The sequence below is a fragment of the Lepidochelys kempii genome, chromosome 11, assembly GCF_965140285.1.
Source record: "Lepidochelys kempii isolate rLepKem1 chromosome 11, rLepKem1.hap1, whole genome shotgun sequence".
In the NCBI taxonomy this organism is placed as follows: Eukaryota; Metazoa; Chordata; order Testudines; family Cheloniidae; genus Lepidochelys; species Lepidochelys kempii.
This window is the reverse complement of record NC_136390.1, coordinates 38340785-38354816: the sequence shown is the minus strand read 5'-3', so window position 1 is coordinate 38354816 and position 14032 is coordinate 38340785. Positions and strand designations below refer to the sequence as shown.

The 14032-nt window shown below is 42.6% G+C and overlaps 1 protein-coding gene across 3 annotated transcripts in view; it reads right to left on the bottom strand.

Annotated features, from left to right (window-relative positions):
* The window catches only part of CERS6 (ceramide synthase 6), a 222198-nt gene that overhangs the window by 35331 nt on the left and 172835 nt on the right, over positions 1–14032 (bottom strand). For 2 of the 3 annotated variants that reach the window (XM_073305738.2, XM_073305739.2), the window contains exons 6-7: positions 12999–13091; positions 1933–2061 (exon numbers count right to left, since the gene is read on the bottom strand). In XM_073305738.2, the coding sequence (XP_073161839.1) occupies positions 1933–2061; positions 12999–13091 (222 nt within the window). The remainder of the gene's footprint in view (positions 1–1932; positions 2062–12998; positions 13092–14032) is intronic. The other variant, XM_078847955.1, reaches the window with a different exon arrangement.

Here is a 14032-nt window from a genome sequence, read left to right as displayed (position 1 = left end):
GTCCAAATCCTGGCATAAATTAGAGCAGCCTGACAGCTGACATTTACAGTGGTTTCTCACAGCTATAAGGGTATGTCTACACAGCAATTTAAGTCCAGGTCTGAGGCCGGGCTCAAGTCAACCCCCCTTTCATCCACACTGCAGATGTGCTAACGTAGGGCTCAGACGCAAAGCGCTAGGACCCTGCAGGGCTAGAGGGTCCGAGCCCACGTTAAGCTGGGACCTAAGGTCGAGCCCTATTCCTTTCCTGTGTACATGTGGCCCTGGCTTGACTAAGGCTCTGGAAGTCCTCTGGATGCATCTCAGAGTTCCTGGCGGTAGAGGAGCAGTGCTGCAGGCAGCCACAGGCTCCATTACTGCCTGGCTGAGCACACTCCCACTTCCTGCTCTGGCTCCTCCTCACTGTTGTGCAGAGCCAGCCCGGAACAGGAAGCAAAGTTGAGAGGCGGGAAGCAGCTCCCAGGATGTTGGGAGTCATCCCTCCCCCAGCCGTGCTGAGCCGTGGGCTCTGCCACTTCCCCTCCCTGCAGGGTGGCGCTTGCTCCTGAATCCTCCCTGGGGCTGCGTGTGCAGGGGTGCCCGGGCAGTGTGCACTATGAAAATGGTGAGTGGAAGCCAGCCCCAAAATTTCCCCACAGCCTCCCAGGGATCCCTTATCCCTGCCTCCTAGGGTGCAGTGGGGGCAGGGATAAGGGATCCCTAGGGGGTGCTAGGGCACACTGCACCCCAAGCCCTGGGAATACAGTTCACTCTGCCGCAGCGGGGAGCAGCCAGGCTGGGGTGTGTTTGTGTCTTTTTCCTCTGAAACCTGTTTTATGTCAAACTCCAAAACAAAACAGACCAAAATAAATAAAAAAACAACCAACCAAAACCACCAGCATTGAACATCCCAGTTTAAAAATGAAGAATCGCAAAGTTCCATTTTAATAGTTTGACAGCCCTGGAGACTGATGTCCTTTTTACCCTCAGAACAGGTGCATATGGCATTTTCCTGCCACTGTGACTCAGCCTAGAGCTGGAGAGCCCAATTCTCAGATTAGATGTCATTTCAGTATAAAGCCTTCTCAAACTGCAGCCATTCTACTGAGATAGCCACTAATTATGCTGTATGTTCTCATGTGCTCCTTATGGGCTCCTGAGTCCCATCAATACCACTGCCACTGTTAGGAAACAGGGTGGGTAGTAGAGTTTTCCCACAGTGCAGCATATTCCTAGGGCCTGAGTGTTAACACTGGGGAGGAGGGAGAGGTGCTAGGCACTCTGGGATAAGTTTACTTTGGCTTGGGTTTGTGCACTGCAGTGTGGACCCCAGAATCCTAGGTTCGAGCACGGGTCAGAAAATCCTTAACCTATGGTTAAAAAGCAATGTAGATGCTCAAGCCCAGGGTTTCCTGACACAGGCCAGCTGACTCAAGTCCCACCAACCCTAGGCTTATATTGCTGTGTAGACATAGCCTAAGGGTCCATTACAGCAGCTGGAGATTATCTGGGCATGAAGGAACTCTCACCATGCATTGTTTTCCCTGACCGCACCCTTAATACTGATGGCTGGATGGAAGGGGAGGCATAGGATCTGTTACAATGGCTCTACATCACCTCAGGATTCCTCTACACTGGGGCAATCTCCCAGTGGATAGATAAACCAGCTTTAAGGCACAAAAACATACAGTGTGTGATTTTTTTTAAAAGGTACATTACACTTTTGGCAAGAAAAAAATGATACTATTTTATGAAAGAAGTATGCTAATGATAATCATTGTTTTTATTTAAAATAGCCTCTGTCATAGGAAAATACTTTTTTGTGCAGGCAACACAGGTAGGATTGTACCCTTCTGTCTGCTAGCTAACAGAACATAGCATACCCAGTACAATCAGTAGTGTTGACTGACTTTTTGTACAGGATAGATCCTGATGGCATATGAACAATCTCACCTCCAGCAAAACGTCAGCTGAATCATGAAGACACAAGGTCAGGGCTCCCACTCGTGTCAAATTGGTTGCATATGAAAAGGATATCAAAATGACTGTTACAATGTGATGCGTAAACATAATGCTGAAATCCTAGAATGTCAAGAAGAAGAAGAAAAACAGTGAGACATTGTGCAGCAGATTCAGCATCTTTACACAAATGGATGGGTGATTTTAAAGTTTAAACTCAGGATTAGAGGTTACAATACTCAAAAACCTTGAATAATTCTCTTAACTGAGTGCACATTAAAATACACATAATTATACATTTAATTTAAATTAAACAAAACAGTTACTGTATGTAGAGCAAAAACAAAAACAGATTATTAAGAATTATGTAGCATTTCTATTTCACAGTTCAGTGAATAAATCTAACGAAGTAAAGCTTTTACAGCCAAAATTACTTATAAAAGGCATATGTGCATACCACTCAAATTACACCATTTCTCTTATGCCCTAGCAGCTTATAACATGCAAAACAACGCAGCCCAAAATCACTCATGTACAAGAGCTTAGACACTGTTTACAAGCTTTGCTTTGAGTGCACTTTCAGTAGATACAGAAACACAAACACATGTTTATATTGTATTAAAGGCCTCTCCTAGACTGCTCCCTGATACAGCCCCTCAGGTCTCTTAGCACCGAGGATCCCATTTCTAATATTTTTAAGAAACTGCTTCTTCTCTCCCATTCCATTCTACATGCTGTCACAGGGTGAGGTAGCCCTTTAAAGGAATCAGCTGATGCTGCAATGCTATGGATCAGGTGACAGCTTGAAGATCACCTAGTCTTCTTAAGAGCCAGCAAGTATCTCAGCTGCTGGTGAGAACTGCAGGAAGAAGGAAGGCTCTTTCAGGAGGCCTGGGATTAGGGGACAGAACTCAGTTCTGTGACTCCAGGTAGATGGCTGGTGGAGTGTAATCTAGCAAGAAGCAAAGGCTCATTTGAGTCCTAGGCAGATGGCCTAAGGCGTGCAAAAGCTGTGGGGAGTAGATAGGCTCCTGCAGAAGACCCCAGATCAGGGCAAAAGGACTTGATAGAGATGTTGAACTTGTGTTAAATGTGTTTTATTTTGAGGAAATAAAGAAGAGGTTTGGAAATGTGCAGTGGGAGAGTGTTCTTTGGAGCATGGACGGGTGAGACAGCCCACAGGCTTACACATGCTAACGCCAGCGTCAGTGAAAATGCAGGCACTTTTCTGATCCTGTCATCCCTCAAGTTTCCATGGATCTCTCAGGGACCTGGATTTGATAAATCCTCTGTGCCCGGAGGCCTGAATTTTGCCTCCTCAACAAATACAGCAGCTTCCAGTTCAGGTCAATAGTATATCCTCAGTTGTGAAATGGATAGGTTCTGTCAGTGCTCCTCCCATTCTCAATTGTTCAACCTCTAGATTGAGAAAAAGGAAGAGAACATGAGTTGCAAAGGAGTCCACAGGTTAATATAGTGGGATAAAGCACCTCACCTCACTGCCTCTGCTTCAAAAGTTCTCCCTTTCTCTTTATAAAATTATAAATATTTTATTTCCTTTTCCAAACAACAAGCCCTAATTCTCCATTGCCTTGCACCTTGTGCTGTTATTTATAGGTGCGCAAAGTGATCTTAAACTCACTCTGCACAGATATAAATGACCAGAGAAGGAGCAAAGGGGAGAATCTGGCCGAGACAGCAGAGCAGAAAACAGAACACAAGGAGCCTGATTCTCGTCACCTGCTCTGAAAAAACATCATGATGTTGGCCCATATGGAAGCAGTGACATCAGTGCTAGCATTTGCTTTTTGTAGATTCCAGGAATTACTATGACCTCATTCCACTATTAATTGCAAGGAAAGCGAAGAGTAAAATATGACAAAACATTTTCCCTTTGGGCATGTGAATTCTGTTTGTACCTTACAGTACAAGTAGCATGTACAGAATGATCTAAAAAATCTGCAGCACCTTCTTGCCTGAGAAGTCTCCCTAGTATTAACAATGAGAGGATACCACTCCCCACTCTCCACTTTATTGGAAAACATTAACAAGTACTCTGGGTGTCCTACAATCTAGAACTGGATATCACTAGTAAGTCCACCACGAGGCTGAAAAATAATGCTAAAACCAGACATTTGTGTTGTAGTTTGATAATTGTTTTGGGAGGAAGAAATACAAGCTTGAATTATTTATGGATTTTTTTCAAACAACATTATGGTCCCTGACATTAAGGCTGCTGACTGGAGCACAGTGAAAGATATTCTGCAGTCATCTCAAAATACTGCCTTAATTTCAATTTCTTAAGACAAATAGAACACAAAGTAAGGAAAGCAGGATTAAATGTTGCTTCACATTGCAAGGGTCTTAATGATCAAAATAGAGAAAAATGGTCTGTCTTTCTCACATTCGATACCAGTCCAGATATTTATGGCCATCCAGTTGAAAATTTAAGCCTTCTATAATCAAATTAGTGAAGCTTTTACCTTTCCCCCAAATATTAGAAAAAGCATGGCTAGGAAAATAATGCGGTCTCTGAGGTTTCCACATTGACATATCATGCCTTGTTTCCTTACATGTTTCAGTTACGTGTGGTACGGAACTGCCTTTTGATTTCACTGCCAATGGCAATTAAGTTAGTACAGACTCAATCCAAATGCAGGGATAAGTCAAGCAGAAAATCATCTCTGCTTTTGTAGCTGCCACATCCATGCTTGTATAAATACTAGATTTTTCAGTCTCTTTTTGGAACTCTTTAAGGAGTTCTTGACCATTTGTATTGTGTGTCAGAGACCTTAAGATTCTTGAGCAATAGCATCTTTATTTATTATCTACTTATGGATCAGCTGTCCAGTGGACTGTTTCCTTCACGTAATTCACTCTCTCTTTTAAAAAAGTTTTATCTGTCTGTAACCCTTCTGCCCGTCAGAGTTGGCAGCAACAAGGGCCGGGTTCAATATCTAGGGGTTCCATTCCAATAACACAATGCAAACCGGCTCGAGCCCCCACCCAGTGACCTGGGACAAATATATACCACCCCGCTGGGCGCCTCCAAGAGGCAATACTTCCCCTCTCGCAAGCACATAGTCTGAGTGTAGCAAAAGCCTTTTAATAAGAGAGAGAAACAATGTGGCATTATGTTGGGGAAACACCACCAACCGGATTCATAACACAACCCATGAGCAAAAACAACCCCACCCCAGGCAAATTGGGGCAGGCCCTTTTCCCTTTGGTTCTTGAGTCCAGCAACCCCAAAAGTCCAATGCCCCAAAAGTCTCTGTCCCTGGTCAGGGCAGCCCCAGAGTTCGAAAGTTTATCGGTGGAGCTTTACCTCCCAACCTGGGTGGAAATGGGACGGGGGTAAGAGGCACCTTACGTGATCTGAAGCTGACCGCCCCATAGCTCCATAGCGGTGCTCCGCTCCGCTCCGCCAGCCGCCCCACAAAACTCCTTCGCGCAGCTGCACTCCGCTCCACCAGCCGCCCCACGAACTCCTTCGCTCAGCTGCGCTCCGCTCCGCCAGCCGCCCCACGAACTCCTTCGCTCAGCTCCACGGCCCACAAGCAGCTCCTGCCATCCACACACTGCTCTGTGTTGAACTGCTTCACCAGCCGTCCCGCAAACTGCTCCACAATATATCTTCAGGCTCCCCCACTACTTAACACAACACTCAGTGATTTCAGCGCTTAGGTGAATTCAGCTTATAGTAGGGGAGCCCCAGTGCTGGTGCACTGTCAGCCCAAAGTGAGCTCAGCAGCCTATAACTAGACTTCTAATGAAATCAAAATTAGCTCTGATATTCCACAGTGGAGAGAGGAGGAAGTGCAATCAGCATGTAAGGCCCTCACCAAGGGGCCCATACCACCAAGTGTTAATACTTGTCCCCAGCCTCTCTCCATTCACACAGTTTTGGAACCCATGACCCTTGCCTAGCGAGTGCTACTTAGATGATGGTGAATCCCTCCATCGTAACAAAAGGCCACGTACAGTTCCAAGCACAGTTCCCATAATCAGGGTAATAACAATTTATTCTTCCTGCCCCAATAACAGAGACACTGGGGATCCCACAGCAGCCAAAGTGACCATTTGGGCAGCTATGGTCTCATTCTAGGCGTGGTGGGTGTGCCTATGCAAATGAGATCGGCCCCTGAAGTTCTTTTCCACAACTTGCCACACCTCACCACCAGATGTCAGGGTGGAGCTCATCCTGACACTGCTTACATGTCTTATTCTCTTTTTATAGTATATAAGAAGTACCACAAGACGGATGGAATAGAACCTTGGGTTTGTGGCAAGGTCGGATTCCCCATTCCCAATTAAGGTACCACAGTGTTGGCCAAGCCAGTGTTTGATCTGCCCAGCAGAATCTGGTAGCAGGAAATCCACTCACCCTATGCAAAATACAGATACTATGGGGAACATTCAGAATACCATCAGTGGCCACTTTGCCCCTCTTTTAGATCTACAGGACACGAGTAGAACTCTAGGCCATGAGTGGGGAGATTTTAGGGATGAGCCCATATCCAAAAAGCAAAATCTGGGTGGCATCAGAGATTGACAATCTAACAAGAAAAAAGGAAGCATATCTTAAATCTGAACACAGTACTGAGCAGAATAACAAATACAAGGAACTAGAATGAATGGTCAACAAGGAACTAGAATGAATGGTCAAAAAGGCTACGAAAAACTGACTCGAGAGGTGAAGAGCTTGAAAAACAATTTCAAAAAAGTAATGCAAGATGGCTCTTTCAGAGAGTTAGATTACTATCAAAGTTAACACCTGTAATCGATGGCCTAAAATTCTTCTCTATGGAAGCGTGCATGTTGAGAGAGGCCATGGACATCTAAGGACAAAGTGGTATAACACTGTATATAAAACCACCCACAATCCCCCAAAAGACTCAAATGGCAACTCAAAACAGACATGGATGGAAGATGCTCATAACCTCAGCCCTACCCCATCCTGACATTGCAAAAAGGAGATGATAATGATTATATTATACATATTCTACAGTGCTTTTTGAATCCCTTATTCTATAGGTCAAATTCTAACATCATTTACACGCAAACAAAACCAGATCACTGGGGATGCAGACATTTGTAAGGGCAGGATTTGGCCCTCTATTTGCATCTATGTTTGTGATTTTAAACTTCTTCAAAAATTTTAACTAGCAAAATAGTTTGTGTCCCTTGTAGAACTGATCCAACACGTCACAGAGAATATATTTTTGCAGGATGTTCAAAAGGGAGGAAGCTTCCTCTCTGGAATTTGCTTCCCTGTTGGTCAGACAGAATGCAAGCCCAGGGATTTTTAGGATTCCCATGCAAAGCTCACTTGTGAATTCCAGCCCTTCCCTGATTGGTGAGTGGGGGCTGAGAGGAGATTGTGACTGGAGGAGTTCATTTTATTTGGAATTTATTGTTGCATAGCTTGTACCATCCACACACACACAACCTTTCTGATGGAAACATATTTATAAATAAGTAAATAAAATAATATTTTAACACCAAAAGATAGTGTTTAAATTGTGTATGTACAGAAATAGTTTATATTCAACGAGGCACTCTGGAAGTGAATTGTACTGTGTGAAACTGTGGCATATTGAGTGAGAGGGTCATTCATTAGTGAAACTGAGCAGTCTTTTCACATGAATTGCCCAAAAGTTTACTCAAATACTTTGTATTTCATCATGTCAGACTGTTTCTTTCCTTTAAAAGGCCATGAGGTTTCCAAAGAGGCCCTCTTAAGTTATGTTTGAAGTGTCTCAGACATAGAACAGCAACAGTGTGGTGAATTAAAACAAGCAAACAAAATATATTAATGGAGCCAGAGGATATTTCCCACTGGATTATGGATGGAATTTTCCAAAGTGACTGGGGAACTCACATACCACTGAAAGTCAATAGGACTTCTGCTCCTTTGTCATCAGGATGTTCTGGAAAAATTCCACCCTCTATTGAGCTTGTTCCATTAATACAATATATTAAGGATGGGGGGAGGGGGTTGTTGGGGTTTTTTTGGGGGGTGGGGGGGAGAGAATCTCACTTAGTTTCAAGTCTTCAACCATAACAGTTCCATCCTAGTCACCCAAGCTCCACAAGATCAGCACAATGTGCATTTTTTCTCTCTGAGACTAAACACATCACTGTGTTTCTTCCTCCTTTCACCAGGGTATGCAGAAAGAGTTCCAAGGACTAACTATAGACATTGTGGAGCAGACTGCTCATGAAATATAGTTATAAACTTTCCATAAACATAACACACCATGCAGGGTAATTAGCAGCTACAGTTTTTTTTAAATGAATGGAGAAGATCTGGGCACTGCTAAGCCACCTGAAAACATATAACATTTGTAATCACTAAAGTACAATTTTCACAATCTTTCGTTGATCCAGAAAAGCATGGATTGAGGTAGCAATTTTACAAAATCCCTCAGGCTGACCTTAATAAACTATATTTATCTCAGAATACACTTCTGCCATGCTACCAACACACACATACATAAATTTCACTGATTCAAAACTAACTGATGCTCTCTGACAGCCATAAGATTCTTAACCGATCTGGTTTTCCTCTTACTGTTTGTGCCCTTTAAAAGTGGAATCTGGGAAGCAGCACAGAGGTGTAAAAATCATAACTCTGCTGCAGTCTTTGTAAACTGAAAACACCTTAAGGTTAGAAAATTATTACAGCGATACAGTAGAAGATTATGATCAAACATGCCATTATGAAAGTATAAAAGTTAATCTACCCTGTTTCATTGCCTTAACTGAATGCTGATGCTATGTAGTGAGCAAAATAGTTAGATTTTTGTCCATCTCTTTTCAGTCACACAGAGATAATCTGATGGAATTGGGTAACAAACAAACAAAGACAAAACAGGTATTTGAAAATCAGCAAGCCCACGGGAAGTCATTTTCAAGTCATGAATTTGCTACATGGGAGGAATAACGTAGAGATGGGAATAGCGAGTGCATTTCCCTCACGACGCACAAAGTGAAAGACCAGTGTCGGAATGATGCCAGCGCTGAGCACCAGCACTGCAGCGCCAGCACCAGGCATTGAAAGAGGTCAGACAAAATGAAAGTGGGCAGCGGAATTCCAGCAGGGACTCAGATGGCAGAAATAACTGCCATGGCATTTCTAATCACTCTGTACTATGACACCATTGCTGTGGCATTCAAAACTTCTTAGAAAGAGATCCAAACTTACATAAGGAATTAATTTTCCCACTGTTAAAAAAAAATAGCAACAGATTTCTCAGGCTGAGAACTGGAAATCTGCCACCTATAAATGTCCATGAAGTACTCCAATAATGTCTTGTATTGGGTGGCAAACTTCACATTCCTTCTAGCCACGCAGCTAGACACAGGAGAGCTGTTTGTAGATTCTGTCTTCTAATATTCATTAGCTACCCCTTATAAAAGTAGCAGTCACAAAAAGCGACAGTATGAACAGCAACTATACGTCACAGAATCCCAGAACAAAGCTTTAGAAAATGCAATACCAAATTTGCAATGTGCAGGATGTTTCCCATTGGCTTGTTTCTTAGTGAGACTTTTTGATTTAGTGGTCGAACTATTTCAGAAGGTTTTAGACACTGTAGTCTTTGATAATTGAATATTCAAATTGTAGTGACCTCACAACGAACCAACACTCACTCGATGATATTTCTTCTGTATATGAGGGTCAACAGTGTAAATATCACAACTCACACTATGGGCCTGACCCCTCCCTCACCACTTTTACTCCAGTGTGATTCCCATTGGCTTCAGCAGATTAACACCTGATTTGCACCAAGTTAGTGGAGTCTGAGGCTCAGCGTGTAATCATTTGGGAACAGAAAATTGACATGATGTTAGTGTATAGGCTGTAACTGATGAAAGATATTTCCCTTGTAGATCTCAGGGTTTAAATGCTATTATACAGATGCTGAAAACCAAAAATGAAGTTAAGACCTGTTTGTTCATTTGTCTTTTTTCATAAAGTTATCTTGCTCTCAGTTATGCTCATGCCAGTTCATTGACTCCAGTGGAAGCGTAACTTAAGAGCAAAATTGGACCTGAATCTGTACAATTAGAAGCCACAAGGCTCTTCAGCATCCTAAGACCAGAGAGGACCTTCAAAGTTCATACATATCACTCAGAGGTCACTGGTAATGAAAGCCATGTACACAGGACAAAAATAGAAGCTAAAGGTCTGGGCACAGGCCATGGTGACCAAAACTCACTCAGACACATAGAAAATAGGCAAGGTTTAAATGTCGTACCCCCAAAAGGACAAACAGAGAAGAGGGGAGGGGAGGGAGAGAAAGCATTGAGCTGCAGTCCTTCATTGTGGCTGACCTTTGCTGTATATTGCAAGTTCAGTGCCCGTAAAGTCCATTCACACCTACATTGCCAGACAGAAAGGTTAGATATCCACAAGCACACACAAACTTAAATAAATAGAATAGTCAATTTTACCCATGTAAATTGTGTGCCAAAGCCTGCATTCCCGACATCAATGGAAGTTTTGCCCAAGTAAGTATACAGGGCCTGATGCAAAGCCCACTGAAGTCAATGGAACTTTTTTTATTGACTTCAAATGAATTGGACCCATAGAGGTAAATTGTACAACCAATAGACAGCAGAACCACTCTCAGCATTCCACTCCATAAGGCAGTTCCAGGTGCAAGAAGGCTGCATGGGGGAAAATTCTGCCTCCCTCTGAGACTCAATCCATGCAACAGTGTGGGGCCAGAGAATGGATGTGCCCAGAGGGGAGCAGCTCTGCTAGTTCTCTGTATCCTGGAGCATGAGAGGCTAGATCTCAACCTGACCCCTCAAGAGAGACCTGGCCTTTGTGCTATGGGCAGGTTTTGGCCTTAGAGTAAGAACTTCAGGAATGGGCCCTGTTTGCATGCACAGAATCCAAAACAGCGAGCAGTAATGAGTGGTTAGATGCTTAGCTAGTCAATCTGGGTATGCAAATATCTACCTGTCTGATCAAATGTGACAACTCTCTAAGTCATGGGAGAAATGGACACATTACTTGCCCCCAAGAGGTTTCAAATTAGGAAAGTTTTTGAACATCACAATGGACCTTTTGAAAGCTGCATTTTAACACTGTTATATAGTGTTCAGTACTTTCCCACTTTTTATATAATCTAAGATGTTAGCAGGCATTTTTAAAAAATGCATCCAGGTCAGCATTCCATAGTTTTGCAATTATGACATTCCTCCCCCCAGAGGTGCACAGAGAAGGCAAAATAAAGATATAATTGAGCAGCACATAAGGCTAAATACATGCAGTGGGACTGCTTAGATATAATGACACATTTCTGCAGGAATAACCTGAATGATATTGTAACATTGCTGCTGAGATTTGGTATTGGTTTTCATATTTGCAAATGGTTATGTCCTTCCTACTACTGGTGCTTACACGAATTGTATTTGGATTGTATTCTTCTCCGCTGTCAGACTCTTCTGCTGAGCCATGTTTCTCTACACCTCTGTTTCGGGATGAGTAAAGTTGTATTGATTTCAAGCCACTGACTGATTGCACATGTAGTGACTGTAAGTAGATTGGGCACTCGGAGCAAACGGCATATATGTCTGTGTCAACTCTTCTGTTTACACTGTATCATCTAACAAAGATTTGAGATTCTTGGACATTTCCTTGGGCTTCCTGATTCTGGAAAGAAACTTTGCAGATGCTGGAAATGGAGTATTTTCGTTGCTGAAACAAACACAGACTAGGATTCCTAGCTGTACACTGTGGTTCCAGGGGGAGGATTCATTTTCTTGAGGACACTCTTTATTCTCTGCTTCGTTTCCCAGAAATATGGTCTTGTTAGAATTAACTGCCCCATTAAACAGGGATTTTTCTTTTAAAATTATGGGTTAGGCTGTGATCATTTAATGAAAAACCGTGTCAACAGGGGGATGGGCAACCTTAATACAGACATTTTCTTACTTTTCAGTGATTGACTTTGCAACCTAAATAAAGTTCTTTTAACAGTTTTTTTAAAATGTAATTTCCTTATTCCTTTAAAGAAAAGAATCAAAAATAAATTCTATCCTATGCAACTTTAACACATTACAATAATCCGAAGCACAACATTAACACTGTATTTTAGACCATTACTGTAGAATACAGCACAGGGTTTTTATTGTTGTTGTTCTTTTTGGTTTTGTTATGGATGACCATTGTGCAATTCTTGCTGCCTGTTGAAGGAGAAGGAAGGGAAAACAAAATGGAACAGGCTGCCATTGGTACTGTTCAATAGCATTCTCATATGGACAGCCAGCACCAACAATGTGGTTCTGCAAGGTTAAAGGTTCTGGTTAAAAGCCCATCTGCTTTGTATAACAGGCAAGTTCCCAAACGATGACTTAAAGATGGACACATTAGGAATGGATTTATTTCACAGTCTATGCAGTTTTCCAACTTCAAAATTTCATTTTTTCCCCATTACACAGAAAATAAAAGACACTGGGTTTTGTTTCGCACATATGGTTAGTTATAGCTATATACAAAAGATATGAAGCTTCTTGAGGTTTTCATCTGTAAAGGAAAGATTGATACTGTAGTATCAATTTAATATCAGATACATTTATATGCCTTCATTTTGTCTTTACAGGGAGATGAACTCAAAGTTCTCATGAATCTTACCCCAGATGGTCTAGTAAATTCACAGCAGCATCTAGCTCTGATACTGATGCTCTTATCACATCATGTCAAGTGAGTACACCACAGTTTATTGATCATCAAGAGACAACACAATCCCTGATGTGAGAGTAGCAGATTATAAATTGACATTGTGGCCCTTTGCCACTGAATATTAGATTACTGTGGGCTGCTTCAGCAAGGTGCAGGAAATGGCACATCCCACTGCCCAGGAACTGAATGACGTGCCCACTTTAACATCAGTATCACAACGGTGAACATCTACAGTAGCTTGCAAATGGAAATAACTTGTGTCTAGCACAGTACATAGCGACAGGGTTGCATGCTACCCAAGAGTCAATGAAAGTGTGCGTTTACAGCCCCATCAAGTTTTTACACTGATTGTTCTTACCTTTCTTTTGATGTCCGTGAACTGAGAAAACATTAAGGACCAATAGAATGACAACTCGACTATGTAGTAGTAATGAAGGTCAGGCATCAGCGGCTGAAAAAGGAAGGTTTAAAAAGATTGAGAAAGTAATTTGTTTCATAAATACTAAACTCCACAAGGAGAGGGGAAATTGCAGACTACGGGCTAATCTTCCTATCTGGGGCAGTTCTGACAGGTGCCTGTTCCAAGCACTATAGCTCTGTGAGAAGAAGCCCCTCCTCATCTGTTACTTACGCTTCTTTTTTATGTTTAGATCCTGATAACTGAGCTATACCCCTTCCCTTCAATGCCAGTAAGACAGGCCCTAGATCTTTAGGTACCTAGAGCAGAAATGTTTCTGGCCAATTTTGAACACGGCACTTTTCTCATATGCAGCAAAGGAATGTTTGATTATACAATTGTCTCCTGTTGGTTTCCAAATCAGCTGCATCCAATTTAGAGTACACCAAAAGCTGCAGATGCACAGTGAATTGGGAAGAAATGGCTCCAGTGAACAGTCTTACCTCTGTGTGTTGACACCATGGTGGGATTAAAGTAGTGCTGTCAACACCACCATGATGAAAGTTATACCAGTCTTTCTAATGTAATCTGTTCTTACGGGGTCTAAAAATGACCTATGAACATACCATCTTTTGGAGGACATGAAGCAATTTGTATAGATTAAATCCATTCAGATCCCTTTGGCCTACAACACAGAAAAAAGCAGGGCCCCATACCCTTACCAGCAGCCAAGGAGTGCTTGACGCAGCTGAGAAGGGCAGAAGTGTAAAGAGGCTTTAAGTCTGGTCCCAGACATAAATTAGAGCAGACTGGGGGCGACTCTAATTTACACTCAGCCATGCCCATTTCCTGCTCATCATGTCCCCTACATCAATGAAAGGGAGGGGTTCTGGGATAGGAGACGTTACTGCATTTTTATGCCACTGGAGGACTGCCCTGGGCAGAGAGAATCCTTGAGCGGCCAGAGTCACCAGGTTTAGACCAGTTTTGCACTG